The following is a 23,258-nucleotide window of genomic DNA, read 5'->3' on the forward strand; positions in this document are numbered from 1 at the left end:
TACCCAGGGCAGCAGTTACATTCAGATTAGTAGAACTGAGTATGGTACAATAACCAGTATTAAAGTTTTGCAAAGTCAGAACTGTTAGAAGTACATGGCTTGTGATTTTAAAAAAAGAAAAAAAAAAATCAGAAAAGAGTCAGGGTTTTCAAACTTGGCAGTGTCTCTGGAAAATGTTTGAAATTTTTTTCCAGGATCTTATTAAGGACCTCTTAATGAACTCTGTTAAAGGAATACAGCCATTGGTCTCCAAAAAGCTGTCTTTTCCTTAAACCCCTAACAACTCAAAAAAGCCACATTTTCCCCTGGACTCTACTGCAATGCTTTTCTGTATTTCATGGTTTTGCTTAATAGTTACTCTGCCCTCTGGTGACTTGCCAAGTCCTGGTGAGTCACAGATTTCTTTAAGAGCTTTTCCATGTTTTGATGCCAGAGGGTTGTATAGCTCTCGTCATAGGTACGAGCTGTGTTCTGTATGGTGAGTTTCTGACAAGCTACAGTTTCCAGTGAAAGAAAGGAACGCAGCCTTGGCCTGAAAGCAGAGGTTTCATCTTCTGGAAGTGTATATTCTGAGACAGTAATTTCCTAATCTGAATATAGGAAAATGGATTTTGCTTGGTTTGGTTAGTAGCAATTACATGACAGCATACACCTCAAGCAATTTTATACTGGTGCTTCTTATATAAGCACAGCCTTGCCCTTGCTTATTGTAACCACTTTGTTGGAAATCTATGTAGGAATAGATGTTATTGCATTATTCTGGTGGATTTAGATCACAACAAATAATAGCACTTAATCTGTTGCCGTTGTATGTGTGTCAATATTTGGTATGTGGCTAAATAATATCCACTTAGTTTTCTAACCATAGTAAATACTTTCTTTTCAGTAAACCATTTCCCCTCATAGAAGGCAAATCTAATATTACAGTCCTTGACACTCAGATTGAAAAACTGCGCCTCAAGTCTCTCAAACAGATTGGAGAAGCAGCAACGAGGATGAGAAATGAAGCTACTGATGTGCAAGCTGCTCTGACAGAAATTGAGGATTGGTTGGATAAATTACTGCAACTGAGTGAAGAGGTTTGTACTGCCCAACACCAGTGATTCAGCTAGTTTAGAAATACGTGTCTAACACAAATTGGTGTAATGTCCACTGCTGATCAAGCAATATCCAGTCATCTTAGTAATTTTAGATGCTGTGAAAGTAAACATGTTCCTCTCTGTAAATATGCTTAGGATTTATATAAATACAGTGTTTTATTCTATATCTGACCTTTAAAGAGAATTTAGATTGGGAGATAATCCCTCTGTGATTCGTAGAATATATTGTAATCTGTTCAAACAGCATTTTTTTCCAGAACTACAAGTCACCTTTCTGGTACAGTAAATGCAGGATATATCTAGTACCTCTGTGCCCAATCAGCCATAGGAATCAACTTGTAACAGAGTTAGATGTGTATATTTTTCTTTTCTTTTCAGTAATGTCTTAATTTTTCATCTAGGTTATTCTTTCTCGTAATTGGTTTTCACAACATTGTAGAAATTTTTATCTTTCCTTTGTTACTTTTGTTTTGAAAAATTGCAGATTAAAAAAATGGCAGTTCATTTGGAAGACTTGCAGCTAGCACACAGAGGTGTGCACAAATCCACAAAAAGCTAGTAGGCTGTTTCTGTCTTCTGCTAAAAGCCTTATGATTATTTACCTGTAATCTGCAGTCACTATAGTCACTGTAACTGAAATGAGATTCAAAACATTTCTAGAAAATTTGCCAAAGATGTAGGAACCAGATCTTTTATAAGACTTACTAACTTTCCAACAAGTTTAATGGTATCTGTAATGATTGCTTCAGAACTATATATTGTCTTACTTGCAAAGTAAAACATTTTCCTCCATTTATCAAAAATTCTTTTTTATTATTAATCCTAAGTGATAAGTCCTTTAACATACCTGATTAATGTTTCTGTTATCTAAGCATTAGATTAGATTAACATTCTATTAATTACTGATTTTAACTTTTTTTCCTCACTAAAAATCCACAGCCACAAAACAGCATGCCCGATGTGATCATATGGATGATCCGAGGGGAGAAGAGGCTGGCTTATGCTCGTGTTCCTGCACACCAAGTGCTGTATTCCACCACAAGCCCTGAATCATCTGGTAAATACTGTGGAAAGACCCAAACAATCTTCTTAAAGGTACTGTAATAATATCATCATGTAACTGTAACTCCCTAAACTGAGATGCCTTCTGACATGAGCATGTGGCATGCAAGCAAAATCTGAAAAATAGAGTGTCAAAACTCAGGACAGAATAAAAGCCAGCTGCATTTAGTTACTCCAGAATATCACAGAAATTATAATGTAAATCTCATTATAAGTAAGAGTTAGAATGAACATCGATCCCTAACCTTCATGCTTTTTTTGAAAGAGCTCAGAATTGTGATGTGGCTCTTATAATGTTATTGGCATTGGTGTTTTGAGGATGAATGTGAATGGAAACTTTCAGAGGGAAGAATTAGAATAGTTCAGAGAAGTTCCAGAAACCTATTCAAAGTTTTGGATGTTTTCCTGCATGTAATACAGGGTGCATCTACATGCAGAAGTTCCCTAGTATGTCTCTCTGCATTGAGTTTTACTCTGGAATGAGAGTGCTTTTCTCCGGTTAAGTTTATATTGTTTTTTTAAGTGGTATAAACTTAACCAGAAAAAGGTAATCAGACTGTAGAACATAGCATTTACCCAGTTTGTGAATATAATATATATAATACTTACACAGATTAATGACTCCATGCAGATAAGCTGGTATCTCAGTATTTTTATGCAGGCCCTTTTATCAGGCATATATTATCAGGCATTGCTTCTTAGTTTAGTGAAAAATTCTGACTAACATATGCATTTTCAGACTCTCCTGACAAGAAACAGTAACATCAATATTGAAATTCTAAGTTTTTGTCATAATTGCAAACTCATTACTGGATAAAACTTGGGAGAGGATGTTACAGGAAGAGGGATAATACTACTGTTACTCTGTGTGTTTTTTACATGTCCCAGGCAGGTACCATTTATAAGATGTTTCCTTCTTGAACTGTTCTGTTACTGGCTTTTGAGAAAATGCAGGAATATATAAATAAGCCATGTATTATTTCTCATATCTCTGTGTTATTATATGTATTTTACTAGAAGCTACAATACCTGTCTAACATAACAAAGAATACTTTTTTTGTTTGTATATTGCTGTTGTTTATATGTTCCAGTACCCACAGGACAAGACGAAAGACAGCAAAATGCCTGTGGAGTTGCGAATTAACATTTGGCTTGGGCTGAGTGCAGTTGAAAAGAAGTTCAATAGCTTTGCAGAGGGAACATTCAGTGTTTTTGCAGAAATGGTACGTCCATTATTACTTTCTTACCTTAAGCTTGGATGTGCGTTTTAGGGATTCACTGCAATTGGAGCTCTTCTGAATTTTTTTGCATGCCTGGCAGAAGGGAGAGTAGTGCTTACTATACTCTATGCTGAAAGAAGTAGACCACGTTCGAGGCAATTAATCATCAAGTCCATTGTACCTACCAGATGAATTTCGGCAGACCAGGTTCTGAACTGGTTAGTCAAGTAAAAATCTGGATAACTCTAGTGATTTCAAGGCACTTACTTTAGATTTTTATCGGTGTAATTAAGATTGGGACCATTACGTTTTGACGTGTGAAGAACTTTTATTTTAATTGTTTCTTCACTTCTCTACAAACGATACATGGATACAACTAGTTTTGTTTAATAATGGCTCTTTTGTAGGAGTATAAAAATTTACTGAAACTTAACCATCACAGAAAAACTGGTCAGAACCAGTAGCTTCCACTGACAAAAGGCTATACAATAACATATGATAAAAGTTAACAAAAATTGGATTAAAAATACTTGAAATAGTCCAAAAGCATGCTATAATGGAGATTTGGTCTAATCCCAAGAGTCCTTTTATTTTCATGATAATGAAAAACTGCTGGCATCTTTTACATGCCCCATCACCAAATGCACATATAACGCACATATAATCATCAAATGGCACGTATAATCCAGTATCAGTGTAATAGCTAATGACACAAGACATTTTTACAGGGCCTTGTGTCACCATTGTACCTATAGTTAAATACTCAGTAGTGCTTTGAACAGATCATTTAAAATAGTCAACGGATGTTTAAAGCCATTATTTCTTAAGCATGCAGTTTAAGAGACTATGGAATATCTCATGTTTTCCCTCTATACAGCAGTCCAACAACTCTATAGGAATAAGGAATAGAACAGAGAAGAAAAGTTAAGGCCATCATAAACTATGGATAATCCCCTTAGCATAAGGGGGAATATACTGATATAAACTGGGCTGACATCAGAATTTTGCCCCTGGTAGCTTCCAGGATAAGACTATAGTTCAGTTTTACATATTACAGAAGAAAAGATTGTAAACAGGCAATTTGAGATAGAAAAAGAATAAGAAGATCATGCTTTTAGGGAACAGAAGAAACTCTTGTTACAATAGTTTAATGGATTTTTATTTACCAAAGCTTTAATCAGGAGGAAGTTTCCCTGTAGAAGTAGGGAGGCACTAAACTGAGGAGATGGTGCGGTTTAGCAGTGGAATCGTTGTTTACCAGACAGCACAGGAGGAGATGAAAGAAAGCAGCTGAAGAACATTGACATTGCAGAGTAATGTGGGAAGGGAGTATGGTAAGACACTTAAGCTCAGAGAAAGGAAATATATAGTAGAATGCTTCAGTTGTAATAATTACATAAGTCTTATTTTCCCCCCCTACAAGCTTTTAATTGGTCTAAAGTACTGTTTTATTCTTCCTTCTCAAACAGTATGAAAATCAGGCTCTTCTTTTTGGGAAGTGGGGCACCTCAGGACTTGTCGGCCGCCACAAGTTTTCTGACGTCACAGGAAAAATCAAACTGAAAAGAGAGTACTTTCTGCCCCCAAAGGGTTGGGAGTGGGAAGGAGAATGGATGGTTGATCCTGAAAGAAGGTTGGATTTTTTTATTTCTATGGAAGTAGAATAAACAAATTTAATCTCAGAATGTAGAGGAAAAGCTCCTCTCTTTGTTTTCTTGGCTAAGAAAAAGATTTTAAACTGAACTTTTACATGACAGCAGAAGTCAGTCAGTAGTTCAAGCTACTTAATTACTCTAAAATTAATACAACTTTCTATAAAAGGTAAAATTGCAACACAGATAGAAGGAATACATCCATTTCCTAGGAACCAGTTTGTTTTAAAACTGCCCATGTGGTGATAGGCATAACGCTGATATTCACTGTGCCTCGGTGCCTCATCTCTATTTTAGAGATAGTAGTATTTTTCCTTTCTTAGAAAGCTACTGCAAGGATCACTTGTGTGAGAGTCTCATACTCTGCTGTGATGGTTTCAGACAAGAGCCTTAGACAGGTAGATCTTCCTTAGATAGAAACTTAGCCCTGAGGTCCGGTACAAATCTGCAGTTCATATCATATCAACACTATTACAGTGTTTGCATGGCTGTTTGGGTACAGTGGGTTATTTTTTATGTTTATTTCTCTACATGTTGGGAAGGTCTGGGGCCCTCATTAAACAACTGCCACAGGTTATTTCTCAGCGTGACTTCAGGCGGGGGGTGTTTTCAGAGCCTAGGGCTGCGCTTCCCTGCGACTCCCCCTTCCCTGGCAGATGCAGTTCAGGAGGTCCCAGTCCTCCCCCAGCTCCAGCTGGGTTCACTCTTGCTCCATCAGAGGTTTCAGCTCCCCAGTTGTGCCAGTTCAGCTGTTTGTGTTGCCACACTTTACACCAGGTCAGCTAAATGATTTGTTTAAGAAACAAAAACCAGAATTGGAAAGAGGTGTGTGTGCGCACGCGTGAGATTTCAGAAATGTGGCTTAGAGCAAATGGGCGTAAACAAGGGAGCTGGTCTGGGAGCAGTTGGGTAGGAGGGAGAGAACAGTTCGGATTTATTGCTGAATAAAGTGTAATGAGAAATGACAGTCTGAATTCTGAACTGAAATTACTGGAATTTCACTTGCTTAGAAGTACAAGGTGTAAACATTTTCCAGATTGTCTGAACCAATGAAGGTTTTGTAACCAAATAATTGTGCATGCTCACAGAATGATACATTTTCAGCTGTCACTGGCTCATGCCAGTGACAAAACCCTTAGCCCCACTGAATTCACTGAGGCAAACAGTCCACGTTTTTAATTCCTGTGTTCTGATGGTAAGAAAAATACAGGACTGTTGCTATAGAAATGCTGTGCAGGAAAATGCTACTTGATCTATTTTAAAATCTGCCAATTTATAAGTATGAATGGATGGATTTATTTTCATATCATTTCAATGACTAATCTGATTGGAAGAAAAACAATAACATACATGGTGACATGTTCTCCGAAAATGGAAAAAGCATGCTGTTAAAATGCATGAATATGTTTATACCTCATACCTGTTTTTAATGGAAAATAATCCTCATGGCTTTATTTGACCAGCAGATGGCATTTTAGAACATATTTCAGTGCTTTCTGAAATCCTGTTAATCAAAACTGGAAATTAAGGCTAGTGAAATTTATTTTGTCTGAATTAATTTGTTACCATATTTACTTCACCTGCAAGTTAGAAAAATATTAGCCAAATGATTACTTGCCTTGTCAATAGCAGAAAGGAGACAAAATTAACAACATTGCCAAATTTCAGTGCATACCTGGACATATAAAAATTAGAGATGCATATAGCAATGTCATGTGCAGTCTGTTTTTTGTTTTTTTCTTACATTTGAATATATGATGTGTTTTCTTTTTCTGTGAAAAAGTGTTCAAGGCAGACCAGCAGTTAAAATACTCCTGCTAATTACTTATTTTTATCAGTAATGTTTCTCCTATTGCTACTACTGTTGGACTTGTTGCAGTTTGTAAGACATTCTAGGAAAATGTTTCATACAGATGAGGTCTGCACTGTACTCTGTCGATAAACAGAACTCCACAGGTACGGTACAGACTTCAGCATGTGTGCACACTCTGTACATTGCTTCTGTATTCTCTGTAGCTTACTAAAATACTTTTAGTTTAGTATTGTATTTGCTTTGCAGTTTGTTGACTGAAGCCGATGCTGGTCACACTGAGTTTACTGATGAAGTGTATGAAAATGAGAGTCGCTATCCTGGAGGGGAATGGAAGGCAGCTGAAGAGAGTTACACAGACGTGGTGAGACTGTTATTAATATTTGTCACTGGGGGAAAAAAAAAAAGAGATTTAAGAGAAGGAACTCTGGGATTTGCTGCCCAATGTGTTTCATCTATTAAGGCATGGATCTCTTGTTTTTCCCACATAAAAGAATGGAGAAAAAGCTCCACCTCCGCATGAGTTTACGTGTCCTCTTGGATGGATGTGGGAAGATGATGCCTGGAAATCTGATTTAAATAGAGCAGTGGATGAGCATGGTAAGATTTACTGTTTGTCCTGATTATTAGGACAATCTCTCACAGTCTGTACAGAAGAAGGATGCCTTCCAAGACTGTCACTATGTCCTGAGCATAATCGTGGTTGCCCTGTGGGGGAACATCCAGGAAACATTTAGGTACCAGTTGCTCAAGGAATCAGATAAAATGACATTGAGTAAATGTTCACTGTCTGCATCTGTTTCTACTCCCATTTTACTCATTGTTTCATCAAACTCACAATTCTCACTGTGTCTTCCTTTGGATCAAAAGGAACCAGTATTTTGCACAGTACATGTAATAAATGTATTTGAAGTGCCCGCTAGAGAGACAGTCGCATAATCTAAGATGATGTACGTTGGCCTTGACTGCAGCAGAAGACGACAACTTTGAGCCAAAAGCTTCAACAAACTTAAAAAATAAAATAAAATGGCTAATGTAAATAAGCTACTAACAAGAGAATTTCCAGTTGGGAAATACTGTATAAATAAACAGTGTACTTGGAAATAGAACCCTTCCTTGTTTGAAAGAAGTTTCCAAAACATTCTTCCAAAGTCGAGTAGTAGTGCAGTCCAGTGGTTAGGATCAGACCTGTCTGTAATTGGGTTTTTTAGGCAAGTCAGACGCTGAAGTTAGACATCAGGCCTCTGTAACTGTATCTGTCTGCGGCAAGGCCAGGCTTGGATCTATCCAGGAATTTAACTGGGAGCCTCCAGCCAGGGGAGGAGGCACTAAGCAGTGCTAAGAGGTGAATCAGGAGGTCCTGGGACCCAAGGAAGTCAGAAACCTGTATGTGTTGGCTGCACACCATTCATGTCCGTGAAGAATCCATATACTGTTGAAAGCAGAGTAATTGTATTAAATTTGTGGGGGAAAACAGCCATGCAAGACTGATCAGGATAGACACCTTAACACTGTGTAGCTGCTTATTAGGCAACACTGAAATGAAGAAGACTTCTAAGACTGTGAAGCATCTGCCACTGTTAGCCAGAGTTTTTCAGATTAGAGGTACTGCTAGCCTGATCAGGTTAGAAAATCCTAAGCACATACAGGGCCACCATTTGCCTGGAGTTGTTTTGACTTTTATATGCTTGTTACTTATCCTAATTTAAAACCTTGACAAGTTTATGAGATACTGATGTAAACAACCTTTTAAGACTGTAATTTGTATAAAGGAATTGGAAAAAGCAGTTGCCAATTAGCAAAGTATTTATGGGGCATGTATTTGATGGTTCAAATACCAATGAATAATAAAAGCAAAGGGGAAGGTTGTAGAAGAAGAGTATCTGTGAAGCCCAGGATTCTGCGAAACTATCATGAATTTTAATGCACTTTAAACCAGCTGAAAACTCTCAGTTATTGCCTTTAAAATATAAGTGAAATAACTAGCTAAGTAGGAAAAAGGAGATTTTATTAATGCTGATATGCTGTCTTGTCTGACAGAATACTGCTTTCTCTCTTAAGTGGAACCTCTGGTAGGACTCTGCAGTAACATTTTAATAAGAAATCAGTCTAAATAAAAGTCTGAGTCCTAGATACCTGGAAACTGCTTTCTAACATGTAGAGCCAAAATACAGTAATAATTTTACCAGTTCTTTTGGTTTTATGATCTGAGTTCAAATACTTGGTGCTCCTTTAAAAGACAAGGTGCTGGAGTTGCAGGAAACAGGACATTCCACTCCTACTTGAAGTAAGGAGTTCTCCCTCTGGTTAAGTGTGGAAAATGTGATAACAATACATCTAAAATTTGAAAAAAAAAACAAGAATGCAAAGAAAAAAACTTAAAATGTATATGTTATAATGTTGAAATTATTATTGTCATATATAATATCATCATAAAATACTATCAGTTTGAGAAAATTATTCCATGGCTATTGGGCATTTGGGGTTCGCAATACTAAATAGTATTCTGTGACTAAAGCTTCATCCCTTGTAGTTAAAGTAACTATTTCCCATGCTTTTCTTATTTATATCTTACATGAGTTCTTGAAAATACACTAACTGATCAATTCTGTTTTAGGATGGGAATATGGAATTACTATTCCTCCAGACACTAAACCGAAGTCTTGGGTTGCTGCAGAGAAAATGTATCATACACATCGACGACGAAGACTGGTGCGAAAGCGTAAGAGGGATCCAACTCAAACACTAACAACAGGAAGGGTAAGTAGAAGAGAGACACAGTCACAGATTGTATTTCTTACACATTGTAAGAGTTTGAGGGGTTTTTTTTTTCCAATCCACATGATATTATGAATTTCCTGAATAAAGAAATCTAATACCAAAACACCCCACTTTTAAATAACTGTATTTTCATTATATTCCTTTTGTCTTTTTGTAGATTGACATTTCCAGCTTCTGTTTATGAGGGAATTATTATGCCTTGCCAAAGCAATTGCAGATTTTTTTCATGGCATTTATACAATACTGTGGATAACCTGGTTTTATGTTTGCCAGGGAATGTCATCATATGAAGATCAAGAAGGATGGGAATATGCTTCCTTGATTGGCTGGAAATTTCACTGGAAACAACGCAGTTCTGATACTTTCCGTCGAAGACGGTGGAGACGAAAAATGGCTCCCTCAGAAACACATGGTGCAGCAGCTATCTTTAAACTTGAAGGTGCTTTGGTAAGATGCAGAGTATCAAGTCATTAAAAATTTCAGTCTTTTAATTTACACCAAGTAAATAAGCTGTTTTAGTCCCCAAAAGGTTAGACTGATATGGAACTGAGGAACTAGTATAGTTTATATTGTTTGAATCATTTAAAGCCTGAAAGGTACTATTAAAGTATCTACTCAGACTGTTGCATATTTATTATGGGAATTTCTGGCTCTTGACTTCTTTTATTGCTTGATTCTTCGAATTATTTTTATTATTATGTGAGATTTAAAGTAAAAGGCCAAAGTACTACATCAGCCTTCTGTGAATAAACTGAAAAGATACCTCAACCTTTTCATATATATAATTCAGATGTATTAACATTAGCACTAGAAACAACAGGCACTGAAACAGCTGCCCTTGATTAATACTTGCACGTATAAACAACCAAACACAGGAAAGAATAGCAAAGCATCTGAGAAGCCAGAATGACATAAATCACAAGTAGATGATCAGAATGTAATTATTCCTCAAGTTTTCAGGTAACACAGCTTAAGTATTTAAGCTCTGTTTACCAAGATACAAATTGGAGAGAATAATGGAAGACACAGATTGCTGTGAGAAGGCTCCTCTACTTTCCTAAGCAACTTATTCTGAGTTTGGTTGTACAGCATTAAGGAGAGCTTGCTTTTTTCCTTAGTTTGTTTATCTTTTTTTGCACCAAATGTTAACCCATGTTTCATTTATAGTATTTTCTTTCTGCACATGTTTTGGTCCCACGGAATTTTAAAATTCCTGCTTCAGTTTCTCTTCTGCCTGCTTCCCGGGCTACTGCTAGGATAAAGGCTAGAGCAGATCTCTGCAGTGGGACAGAACAGAAGACCTGTAACTCTCCTTCAGGAAGAACTGATAGGTAGCCAATCCATCTTCAGAAATAAGACATTCTCCCAAATAAGTTGAAATGACTGGATCTGATTTTTGTACAGCTTCAATGACAACAAGGAATGACTTTTGCACATGAGTAAACATCAATTCAGGAAAGTAAATTTCTCCTTGACCCGGAGGAGTGACTGAAGCCAGTATACACTCCCACTTGTATCAGGTTTCTTCTGAGTCACATGCAGTGACTTTTTTTTTTCTATATGTAACTTTAGGGAGCAGACACTAGTATCGATGATGGAGAGGGGAAAAGTACAGACAAAACGAAGGAGTCGGCTACAAGGGTGTTTGGTGCCAATACACCACTTGTTTCCTGCCACTTTGACAGTAGGTTCTTAACAGTTCTTTTCATATAAATTGCGGCTGTTTCTCTCTGGTCTCTAACAGAATTGCAATTCTTTGTTTTACATCTACGTTTATATACCTCCTGTTACAGTCACTGTGTGATCCTTGATTGGACCACATTTAGGCTATTATAAGAGATTACAATTAATTATTTTGATATGTCAATATACAGTTCATATTAGCATAATTGGATAACTTTGTATGGATCAAGTAATCTCTATTTGTTCAGTGTCGGTCAAACATTTTTTAAACCTGTAGGTTTAAATGGGGGCAGGAATTCTAACACCAACTATTGCAGCACCTGAATTTTAGGCTCTCTTAAATGATCAGTTTTTAGCCTGGTGGTCTCTCCATAACAAGCCTATGCAGGGAGCTAAACCAGCAGAAAAGATGTACATACAATTAATCTTCTGCTGGTTTAGCTCGCTTGTCAGCTCTCTGTAGGGTCAGACAAATGGCAGTCCTGACCCAGAGGATGCAGTAAGAGCATGTAGTTGAGTTGGCAGAGTGAGCAAAACTGTAACATTGCCAACTTAGATTGCCATAAAATGCCTTGGAATCACCAGAATGGGATTCACAAAAGCAAGTCCACTGAAGTGGGAGCCACCAATGTTACTTAATAGGAACAGAGGCCAATCCCATCCCACTCCTAAGACACAAAATCTTTACTTTTTGAGTGTCTCAGAGTGGCACACTTGTCTTTATTTAGAATCTACAGAACTTGAGCTCCCTTCTGGAAAGAGATGCCTAAATCCCATCTTTCAGGAGCTGAAGATGATTTTGCCTGTTTCTTTCAAATAATGACTGTAATAGCATAAGAAACGGCCCTTTTTCCTGCCATAGTTCAGTTTTCAGCTCCTGGCTGATGCAAGTGGCACAGATTTTTCCAAGGTTTGAAAGGGTTGGAGCTGACATCTTTCAAAGTAAAGCTTTATTAATTTAACCACACACTGCCCTGGGTTGGGGCCTCTCTCACATCTTCTTTTTAACCTATTCCACCTTGCCTGCAATGATTTTTTTAATCTTTCAGCCAAAGAGACAGGGATGCAATTGGAATAATTTTCTAGAGCTAATAGCTAAAATGTGAAACTCCTAGATCCCTGAAAGTGCTATAATGGATACTTAAATTAAGCACAGGAATACCCAGTTCTTGTTCCTCTTTGAGCTTTGGTATGAGCTAATTATTGCACTGTTTCAAACAAGAATTTTTGAATAGAAGGATTTTTAAATGATCGTGCACTTGAAAAAAAACAAGTAGCATTTGTTTTTTCATTCCTGCTTTAAGTTGTGTTGCAACAAATGTGCAGAGGCGCTAGCTTGTTGGTACTAGTACATGTCACCAGTGAAGAAATGCAGAAATGTTTCTACAGTGCTGGCGCTTAGTTGAAAAACAGTTTAAAGCATTTTTATAAAGTGAAAATAGCTTCATTAGAGAAAAGATGCCTGTATAGGGCCAATGCATTTGAACTCTTTTTATTTATTTAATACAGGAGTATATAGCTACCACCTTCGCTGTTATGTCTACCAGGCAAGAAATCTGATGGCTTTAGACAAGGACAGTTTTTCAGGTATGGAAAAATCCTACTAATGGTGCAGAAACGCACTTCTGCAATGAATTAGTAAGTTGATTTAGCTATAGACTGTCAAGTCTGTGTGTAGCTCCCAGTTACTGAAAATATGTCAGGAAGACAGTCGCAGCTTCACCACATATGATCCAGATTTGGTTAGTACTGTCCCAGAAGTTGCCCAAAAGAATTGGTCTGAATGTGCAACACCTTCTGCTGCCAACTGAATTCTCAGTGAGGGAATGGGAATTCAAACAAGGCCAGAAATTCCCATGACTAATCCCTTCCCTGTGCCTTAGCTTCTCCTTCTAACAAAGCTTAGAGTTCCTAAACCTTCCTGCAGGAAACTTGCACAAAAGCAAGGATGAAGAAAGCTGAATTGCTGTTGTATCAACAAGTTCCTGTGTTTACTATTTTATATTAATTTAGCACTAAGATGAACTTGTAGAAAACTGCACTGTGCCTTACTAATAAGCACAGATTTTTTTGTACAAGGGTGGTTGTTGCCCTTTTATTCTTCACCCAGGTATTTCACTAATGTTGTATCCATTTGACATCTTTGTAGTTGGACTAATTCAATGCTCAGGTTGACAAGTATTTAATTTTTGCTAGTTAAAATGAAAATTCCACTGGGACATCAGACCAAATGGAAATTGGTTTCTGTAAGAACATCACTTTACACTTCCTTTAAATAAATTCAGCCAAGGATAAAGATGAAGAGGGGAGCTTGGAATTTATTTTCATTAGATTTTTTTTTTTTTTCCACACCAGCCCTCAGTCATATCTTTCTTTTTCTCCCCTTTCTTAACGAATGATCAAGTGTAGCATATACCTTTATTTGTTACAGAAGATACAGATCTATAGATAACTTAGTGCTCTTTTCTGAATTTTTTGTATAGCTGCCTATGTGTCACTACTTTGGTCTTATCTCAATATGTAGCATTTAAGAACAAGACAAAGAAATGATAAATGCCCTTAATTTTTATGTGCAAAATTCAGGATAGGTACCTCAAATGCAGTCACATGTAAACCAGCCCATCTAAAATTTATCTTCCTCCAAGTCTAGTTTGAAGAGTTAGCCAAATTTTGTAAAACCTGGATCAGGTACCTTGCCAGAGGCTTTTGAAACTGGCCTAAAGATAACCTTTAAAACAGCTCCTGGTGCTTAGTAATAGCAATTTGTACAGGAAATGTTAATGTCCATCATCAGATACCTTCTACAGAGTTCCTGATGATTTAAAGACCTGCCAAACAGTGGGCCTGCACCACTTTAATCATTCAGCTGTTTCACAAAAAGAAGAGGTTGCTATAAATAAGCATGTTTGACACCAAAGCTTGATCTGAGCAATATAGCCTGGGAGAATTTATTGTTTAGTAGCTAACCAGAACTACAGCGATCTGTTTGCATTATTTACGAGTCTGTAGATTTGTATATTAATGGAGGCACAAAAAGAAAATCTTGTATGGACAATATTTAAGAGATTAGTATGGCCAGTGCTCCAGGTCAGTTTTCAGGATGACTTTCTGATTCATAAGATGTTTTAAGCATTTTCACGTATCACTCTGTTAATCAAGACTTACATAAAGGAAACTATTTAGTAATCAAATGGAATTTGCTCTGTTAAATATAAATGATGCTTATATGTGGACTTTTATTTATATAGAATGGCTTATAGAGCTGGTAATGACTGAAAAGAAGAAAAACAATGTGCTATAATTTGACAAAAATTGGACTTGTGTATCTTGTGGCTTGATGGGGTTTTGCTTGTTTGTAACTATATGCTTTTAATCTTTGTATGATATTTCAGATCCATATGCTCATGTTTCTTTCCTCCATCAAAGCAAAACAACTGAGATCATTCATTCAACTCTAAATCCTACGTGGGACCAAACTCTTATATTTAATGAAATTGAGATATATGGGGACCCACAGACAGTAGCCCAAAACCCACCTAATGTTGTTATTGAACTTTTTGACAGTGACCAAGTGGTATGTGAAAGTTTTTTCCCTGATTGCTTCTTTTTTCTTGAGGGTAACAAATTAATCACTATGATTACTTTTTTTGTGTGGCCAATTTATGCAGGGTAAAGATGAATTTCTTGGAAGAAGTGTTTGCTCCCCCATGGTCAAGTTAATCCCAGAAGAGGACATCACACCAAAACTACTCTGGTATCCTGTAATAAATAATGGCAAAGCTAGTGGAGACATTCTTTTTGCTGCAGAACTTATTTTGAGGGACAAGGTATATACATTTTTATAGTCTTCCACAGTGAGTAATAATGTGAAGAATTATACTGCATAGGTCTTAATACTTGCAAGCAAGCTATTTTGTTTAAGGAAGAGGAGAGAAACTAGTACGTATGTGTTTGTCTTAACAGGGCGGTTCGAATCTTCCAATTCTTCCATCACAAAGAGCTCCAAAGCTTTACATGGTACCTCAAGGAATCAGACCAATAGTTCAACTCACTGCTGTTGAGGTAGTTTATTCTTAAACTTAATGAATAGAATTACAGTCATTTCATCCTCCAGACAATAACTTCATGTATTTGCCTCAATAAAAAATGTATTTTAAAATTTATTTTACAGATTCTGGCTTGGGGATTGCGGAACATGAAAAACTATCAGCTGGCACCTGTTATGTCTCCAAGTCTCATTGTGGAATGTGGGGGTGAAATGGTGGAATCTGTGGTGATCAGAAACCTCAAAAAGACACCAAATTTTCCATCTTCTGTACTCTTCATGAAAGTGGTACTTTGCTAAAAACTATATGAGAGCTATCTATAGCAGCATTAGTTATCCCATGCTTTTAAAGGTCAAGGATTTGTTACGTAAAACAACAGAGAAACTTGCACATCCTTTTTTCACTTAATATAAGTCATTTACTGAGCTTGAAAATTCTAATAAAGGTCATGTAAACATGTCTGCACACATGCTGAAAAAACAATCTCATATGCTCTAGTGCAGGATATATGTATTTATTTGAGAAGGTATTGATTCACCTGTAAATCTGTGTGGCTACTTCCATACTGCAAGGATGGGAGCTGTACAAGATTCAAGAAGATTCAAGATTTGAGGCAATTGAAAGTTTTCCTATTGATTTCTATTGAATCATTATAATATGAGGTTAGAAATTTTCATTCACTGTACAGCCACAGAACATAGTAGTTCAATATTAAATGAAGGAAAAGCTCTAATTTGGGGAGACAACATTCATTATTATTCTTAGTTTTCCTTCTGTTTGCATTATAAACAAAAAAATCTAATCTTTCATTTTTAGCTTTTGCCAAAAGAGGAGTTATACAGTCCATCTCTTGTTATTAAAGTAATAGACCACAGACCATTTGGACGGAAGCCCATCGTGGGACAGTGCACTATTGATTTACTAGAGAGCTTTCGCTGTGATCCCTACACTACTAAAGAAGACATTGCACCACAACTGAAAGGTAGATGGCTGGAAAATGAAAACGGTTCTACTTTCCTGTGAGATGCCAGAAAAACCTATCTTTGTTGTTTAATCTGCATACTGTACTGATGAATAGCCATCTAGTGTTGTATACTTAGAGATAATATGATCTGAAAGAAAAAATCTAAGTATTAGTAAAGTAGTGCAATAATCTGTAGGGTATAAGAGGAGAGAGTGCAAGGCAAAATCTACTGTCAGACTGAGCGTACTGGTCCTCTGAAGCTCCTCTTTAGTGGGAACTTGGAACTTAACTACCTGCAGATTACCATTGCTCTTAGCACCAAGGTAGAAAGACAGTATTACAGCAAAAATGCTCTGAATGCAAATATGATGTCTTCCTCTGTATTTTTTCCAAATTTTATTCTTTTTTTAATTCTATACATTTGAGAAACATTTGTGTATACAGCACAAATAGTTATTGTATATCTAACTGCATTTTTTAGCAAAACATGTCAACTAATTGCTTGCAGTAAAATGTCGAAAGTACAACCAGTGAATTATTTTACATCTTCTGTAACCCTTTGGATTTCAAATCTGATGGAAAAGCTCAGTAAGGTATTTTTCCTACAGCATATTGCCTTAATAAAATTTTTGGCTTACAGTTAGTCTTCTGTCTGCTGCACCTCGCCGGGATACTGTAATTGAAATGGAAGACACGCAACCCCTGCTAGCAGCTCAGGTAATCTTTGTAATGTGATACTTATTTCTTTGGATCTGGGATTTCTGAGAAACTTCCTAGACAGCAAAATTGGCAGGAATACATGCAGCCTTCTGGAAAGCCAGTTGGAACAAAGTTATTTTGTGTCAGGGAAGCAAAGGAAGTATTTTAATTATTTTACCCTATTTTCTCATATAGTAAACATTGAACTGTAGCTTTTTGTGCATGATACAGTTTACATGATGGCTTACTAGGGAATGTATTTATTCAATAGCTACTGAGAGTGTATGAAAGAACATTATTACCCAGTCATCCACTGATGATGTTTAGAGCAGCCTGATCTCACATAGACTCAACAGTTCTAAATAAAGGTAGGGATGTGCTTTGGGTACAGAATCAAAGCCATGGTACCAGAGACCTTCAGCTGTTCATTTTATCAGTCGTGGCTTTGCCTCTCTTACCATATAGTCATCCAAAACTGGTACCACTGAAACAATTTTTCTGCACTAACATATCTTTTCTAACCTATTCTGTTGTGCCTTGTGAATCTCTCTAAACTATTGCTCTGATTCTTTTAGCACCATCACAGTGCAGTTTTATCTTACAGGTAAAAATAATTCAATTTGCAGAATTTTACTTTAAGTTAAAACCTGAGTTAAGACAAATTTCAGCCAGTATATTTTCAAGGAAAAATCTGCAAAGTTTTTACGGTTGTACAATGCTCCCCTTACCAAGAAGGCATTTTCAAAAATTTCTGATGGCCTGTTATTTTAAAGAAAGCATTAAGAATATATCCTTCAATACAGTAATTCTGCAGGCTTTTAATCCATAATTTTGATTTAAAAAATTTAAACCTAGTGTTATTATTGAATATATGTATCTGTTCACAAATACATTTATCTTCTCATTTTTAGTAGTGCAGACTTCTTAATGTTACTGCTATAGAGGTCCCAGTGTAAATACTACCACTGAAATTAAACTCTGAAGTCCCCAATCTAGGGACTCACTGCTAAATGTTATTGATTGCATTGCTGCTTTTTTATTTCTTCATCAGTATCTCAGTGTCATGATACTTAGACTCTCATTTGAGTATCTCACAGAACATTTTCATATGCTTACTTTCTTCATACATGTAAATTGTCCTTGACGTTTAATTTGGAATGGTAGAAACAACTTTTCTAATGTTTATTTGAATTGGGCTTCCTGTTCTGATTAATATAAATGCTTTCTAGCTGGCACAGAGAATTATTATTTTCTTTAGAAATTCTGAACCAAAAAATAATTTAAAAATTGGCATTTTGAATCCCCTAGCAAAATTGATTGATTGAAGCTGATTTCAGTTATAACAGAGAAGATTTTTAAATACTGCATAAGGTGAAACATGATTTTAGAGTTTGACACCATTTGAACCAAATGTAGTATAACACTATATACAGTGATAACATCCATATGAGAGGAAAAAATATTCAGCACCATTTAAGTTGAAAGTACAACTGTGGGAAGCATCAGTGATATGGCAACAACACTGTAAAGACACAAAATACCAAAATTTCATCAATTACATTCCAATTTCCAGTGTTTAAGCAGTATGTCAACAGCACTCAGCAAAATGGCTTCTCCAACAACAGTGCATGTATGTATGTATGTACGTACGGAGCTAATGCATGGAGATGACCAGAGCGGGGGTGCGGGGGGTGGAGGGTGGTGTTTACGTGCTGTGGTTGTGAGGCTATACTTCTCTTGGCAATTATTCCATCGAGAGATTTTGGAGGAGATGATGCTCATAAGAAGTCTGATAGGATTAGTTACAGTTATCAAGGTATTCTTGCAGTTCTTTTGAAAAATCTTACTTCTTCTGCACATTAAACTATTAAAATCTTTTTTGTATCAGCTTATTTGGAATCTACATACCAGAAGCACCAGAATTAACAGGACTGATTTAACCTTGCGATTAGTATTTAAAGTTTGTTAACAGGTCTGCTTTCTGGAGAAGAAAATAAATCTGTAGTAAATAAAGTGAAAACTAACTTTGCTAGAAATCCACTGTGTCTCTTAATAATTTTTTTCCATAATTTCAAGTTGTTCAAAAAATTAGCAGTTCAATCTTAGTATCTTGAAACAATCTACAGTGCAGTCACTGGATAACTAGAAAAATGTGCAATAATGGTTACATGGTCTTTACCATGTGATGTTTCACTCCAAAATCTCAGATTTATCATATGGCATTTTTTTTCTGTGTTTTGGCATTCTGTGAGCACATCCTGCTTTTACCGGTTTTAGTAACAATAGTATCCAAATATGGAAGACTTATCATTTGCTTTGGGAATTTTTAAAGAAGGGCTTAAGGTTTATTTATCTTTTCTTAAACTTTTCTTCCCAAAGCTACCAAGTGCATTATTTGAGGAGACATTTGAAGGTATATCAAGGGGGAAAAAAAATCTGATTTTAAAACTTTCAGCATTATGCTTTGATGAAAGATTTGGAGATGTACACAATTGTATTTTGTGGAAACTCACTGCGAGTTAAAATGATTATTGCATAGGAATGCAAGCTGCCCTTCATGTTGTCAACATTATAAACCAATGTTTAAGGAAAGTCAAATTCAAATAGGGCAAAGTATTGAGTAAAACCTGCTTGTAAGTTTTGCAAATCAATAATGACATGGTTTCTGAGACTAAATCACTCAAATTGCCTTCGGAAGATCTGACAAACTTGCATGCAAATTGAAAAAAAATATGCTGTATTTCTAATTTGAAGTTAGACAAGATTACTAAAATACAGTAGACCTGAACATCCTAAGATAATTACTTTCAGAATAGAAAGGGGAATAGCATGAGCATGATGTACCAGAGTGATGTCCTGATCTATTGATGCATTTGGTTTGTACTTGTAAACTGTTTTTCATATTTCTTTTGCTTTGCACAAAAATTAAAGATCATGCCATTAAATTAAACCACATGGATAATACATAAACACTAGCGCAAATCACTCTCGCTAATCATTGCTTCCAAATGGAATGCATAATGCTTGCTCTTAATGGAATATCTGGTCATAATTACGGTATCTGTGATTTAACAAGTGAAGCATTTTGGACTGTGCAGATTGTTACTGCACTTATACTAATAAATTTGTAGACACGTAATACTTGTTCCTGTACTTTAAATTTTTTCACATTTTTTCAGACTCCTGAAATTCCACAGCCTGTAAACAACTGCAAAATGATAGCAGAAAGGAAAAGGCTGTTGAGCATTAGGAATTTTTTTAAATAAAGAAGTAAATATTCATAAGGTGCAAAAATGACTTCAATTTGTGTGTGTGAAATTTGTTTGGAAAAGAATCTCTGGAATAGAGTCAATTGTTTTGTAAGTACTCGCAAACACATTTTTGTCTGAAATAGGTCGGGCAGACCCTGTGCTTTTTGCAACCACAGACGAAAACAGTGGATGTTGGTAGTGTGGAAATCAGTAAATAGAATCCAAAGTTGAAACACTGCAGTGATTAAAGACGAAAACCAAGTTTCTCTCTTTTTTGCTTTGTTATGTGAATAAAAAAGAATAAAGCACAGGGCTATAAAGTCTTACAGTCCCATAAAACTTTTTTTTTGTTATCTACGTAGTCCAGTTTAATATCTAGATGGTGCTGAAAGCAGAGGAAAAAAAAAAAAACACATGGGGTCTGAATATTCTTCAAAAGTATTTATAAATTACTGGTGTTAATAAGTTAATTTACATACAAAGTTTTGTTAAAAAAAACCTTTTTTTAATTGTGTAAAATGTTATGACTTGTATCTTAACCTTTGTTTCTGTCTTTTTTATGAATTGATTCTTCTGAGCAGCTTACAGAAAAGGTAATGTATACTACTATTAAAAATCAACACCTTGCTTTCTTGTAAATAAGATCTGCAATTGCAAATCAGAATATTAATACTGCCTTTTAATACTGACATTTTTAAGGGAGAGAGGAGAATAGTAATTTCTGAAAATGTTTGTTATAAAATCTACCAGCAATTTGTACAATAGGAAATACAGGAAAATTATGCAAAACTGAAACAGCACCACCCAGATATTCAAAAACCCTCACATTCTGTATAATACTTTAAGAATCTCTATAAATCCAAATATTAAGATTTTTTTTTTTTCAAACTTACACAATGAATGAACAGTATTACAAATTGGAGTATGTTTCCGGGGGAAATAATTATGTAATTCCTATGGATAAATACAGAAAATAATAATCTGTTGAAAGAAGTGAGTATTGGTCTTAAAAATAATAATAATAAAAAAATACATAAAAACAGGAATGCACACTTAGTGGAATGTATAGATTCTTAGATCATTTAAGTATTATTTTTCAGAATTAAAGACTTCACTGCTCTTTCTTTCCAACTGCATTTGATAAACATTAAGGTAGACCTACTGACATCAGTGGACAAGATTTTGTCAGGGTACAGAAGATCTCTGCTGGCTTTCAGAGAACAGTATATGTTTAGAGCAGTTACAGATCTATCCCAGTGTTGTTACATTGCAACACTACTGAAATAAATGAGAATCTTAGCTGAAAACAGACTAGCTGATTTATCCCACAGGGAAAATTTTTCCAGCACGCTCACTGTAGTTACTACTTGCACTAATGGAATTTCTGTAATGAATTCTAAGTATGATGGTGTTTCTCCTCAGCAGCCAAAACGACGACTACTCTGGCTAAGTATAAATTCAAGAAAAAAAAATGAAGCAAGTAGCAACTGCTGCTAATGGCACAGTACTAGACTGGATAGACAGGAAGCCTGAACTAGTACCCTAAATCCTCTGTGTTTAATGAGATATTTTGAATGGAATCACTTCCTCTGACTTAAGCCATCTAAAAATTAGGTGGGTAGGCTATGCTAGAGTACCTCAAGACAGAAGACATGTATAAGCCTCCAGAATTCAGTCCTTTGAGATAGATAGCCGTCTCCAGAGATCAGTAATAAACTGATCTCTGGAGATGGCTATCTGTCTGTTGAATATAGACACACAGCTGGATTATAGACTAGACATCTGAACCTGCGTAAGAGAAATTGCATCTCTTCAGCCTTAACATTTACACTCTAATTTTCTTTCTCTCTGAGGAACTTTAATATTCCTTGATTTATAGCAAGTTTGAGTGTGCTTAATTATTCATTGTTTCTACTGTACAGCATGTTATAGGAGAAGCTGGAATGGATGACATTGAGTCATTCTTATCTCCCAATAAAAGACTTCATTTGTTTGTTTTTAAGGAGGAAGAAATTGTTGATTGGTGGAGCAAATTTTATGCTTCGGTAGGAGAACCTGAAAAATGTGGACAGTATATTAAAAAAGGATATGACACTTTAAAGGTATTGCTCAGAATAAAATAAAGGAACGTTTGTCAAAGTTTACAGGCCTAAAACCTCAGAGCTGTACTTTTTTTTTTTTTTATGCTCTTTTCAAAATCAAACTGTACATGATTACATATAAAAGTCTATTATTAATTCACGTGGTGAAATGAAGGTTTCCAGAAATCTTTGCTGCTTCTCTGCTTAACCACACTAATTCAAGAGATGTATTAAATGCTCAGCATAACCTTTGGTCAAATAGAATTTTACTCTTGAGTGTTTTGGGTGTCAGGCAGATCCCAGAACTGAAAACATAAACACTGAAAAAGTAAGAACACAGCCAGAGAGCAGTAACTTTCATGGTCTATTGGCTAAAAGCTGAAGCCAGACCACTTTCAATTCTCATCTAATACTCCTAATGAAGAAAGTAAAGATAAGATTGGGAAGTGCTATTTATTCTGTTTTTAACAAGACCTAAATGAATCTTCCCTTCCACTTAGATACAAAAATGGAAAGTCCCAAATGCTTTGGTTCGTTAAGATATACCATCAAGCATACATTATTGAACTACCACCCTGATGGAGCTCATATATATGGTAATTTCTAAATGTTGTCATTCCCCCCCCCTTTTTTTTAAAGGTGTATGACTGTGAATTGGAAAAGGTACCTGAATTTAATGGCTTAACAGACTTCTGCGATACATTTAAGCTGTACAGAGGCAAATCTGAGGACAGTGATGATCCCTCAGTGGTAGGGGAATTTAAGGTAAATTTCAGGTAATGGGAAACTGCCAAATGCTGGATATAGTCATTTCTCTGTAAGTGGTTATCAGTAAGCAAGTCTGCATGCAAGCATTTAAGCTTACAAAGTTAAACAGGGATGCATGCTTTAATATGGTTAACAAGTGCT

The 23,258-nt window shown here is 36.0% G+C and overlaps 1 protein-coding gene across 1 annotated transcript in view; it reads left to right on the top strand.

Annotated features, from left to right (window-relative positions):
- MYOF (myoferlin) overlaps window positions 1-23,258 on the top strand; it is a 76,227-nt gene that overhangs the window by 42,422 nt on the left and 10,547 nt on the right. The window contains exons 23-41 of the mRNA XM_026066698.1: window positions 887-1,079; window positions 2,040-2,195; window positions 3,254-3,385; window positions 4,852-5,015; window positions 7,094-7,208; window positions 7,339-7,444; window positions 9,462-9,604; window positions 9,899-10,072; window positions 11,198-11,309; window positions 12,818-12,895; window positions 14,701-14,882; window positions 14,977-15,135; window positions 15,272-15,370; window positions 15,480-15,641; window positions 16,171-16,336; window positions 16,959-17,035; window positions 20,850-20,861; window positions 22,272-22,370; window positions 22,989-23,114. Coding sequence (XP_025922483.1) covers window positions 887-1,079; window positions 2,040-2,195; window positions 3,254-3,385; window positions 4,852-5,015; window positions 7,094-7,208; window positions 7,339-7,444; window positions 9,462-9,604; window positions 9,899-10,072; window positions 11,198-11,309; window positions 12,818-12,895; window positions 14,701-14,882; window positions 14,977-15,135; window positions 15,272-15,370; window positions 15,480-15,641; window positions 16,171-16,336; window positions 16,959-17,035; window positions 20,850-20,861; window positions 22,272-22,370; window positions 22,989-23,114 — 2,455 coding nt within the window. The remainder of the gene's footprint in view (window positions 1-886; window positions 1,080-2,039; window positions 2,196-3,253; window positions 3,386-4,851; window positions 5,016-7,093; window positions 7,209-7,338; window positions 7,445-9,461; window positions 9,605-9,898; window positions 10,073-11,197; window positions 11,310-12,817; window positions 12,896-14,700; window positions 14,883-14,976; window positions 15,136-15,271; window positions 15,371-15,479; window positions 15,642-16,170; window positions 16,337-16,958; window positions 17,036-20,849; window positions 20,862-22,271; window positions 22,371-22,988; window positions 23,115-23,258) is intronic.

The sequence above is a fragment of the Apteryx rowi genome, unplaced genomic scaffold, assembly GCF_003343035.1.
Source record: "Apteryx rowi isolate R43461 unplaced genomic scaffold, aptRow1 scaffold_246, whole genome shotgun sequence".
In the NCBI taxonomy this organism is placed as follows: domain Eukaryota; kingdom Metazoa; phylum Chordata; class Aves; order Apterygiformes; family Apterygidae; genus Apteryx; species Apteryx rowi.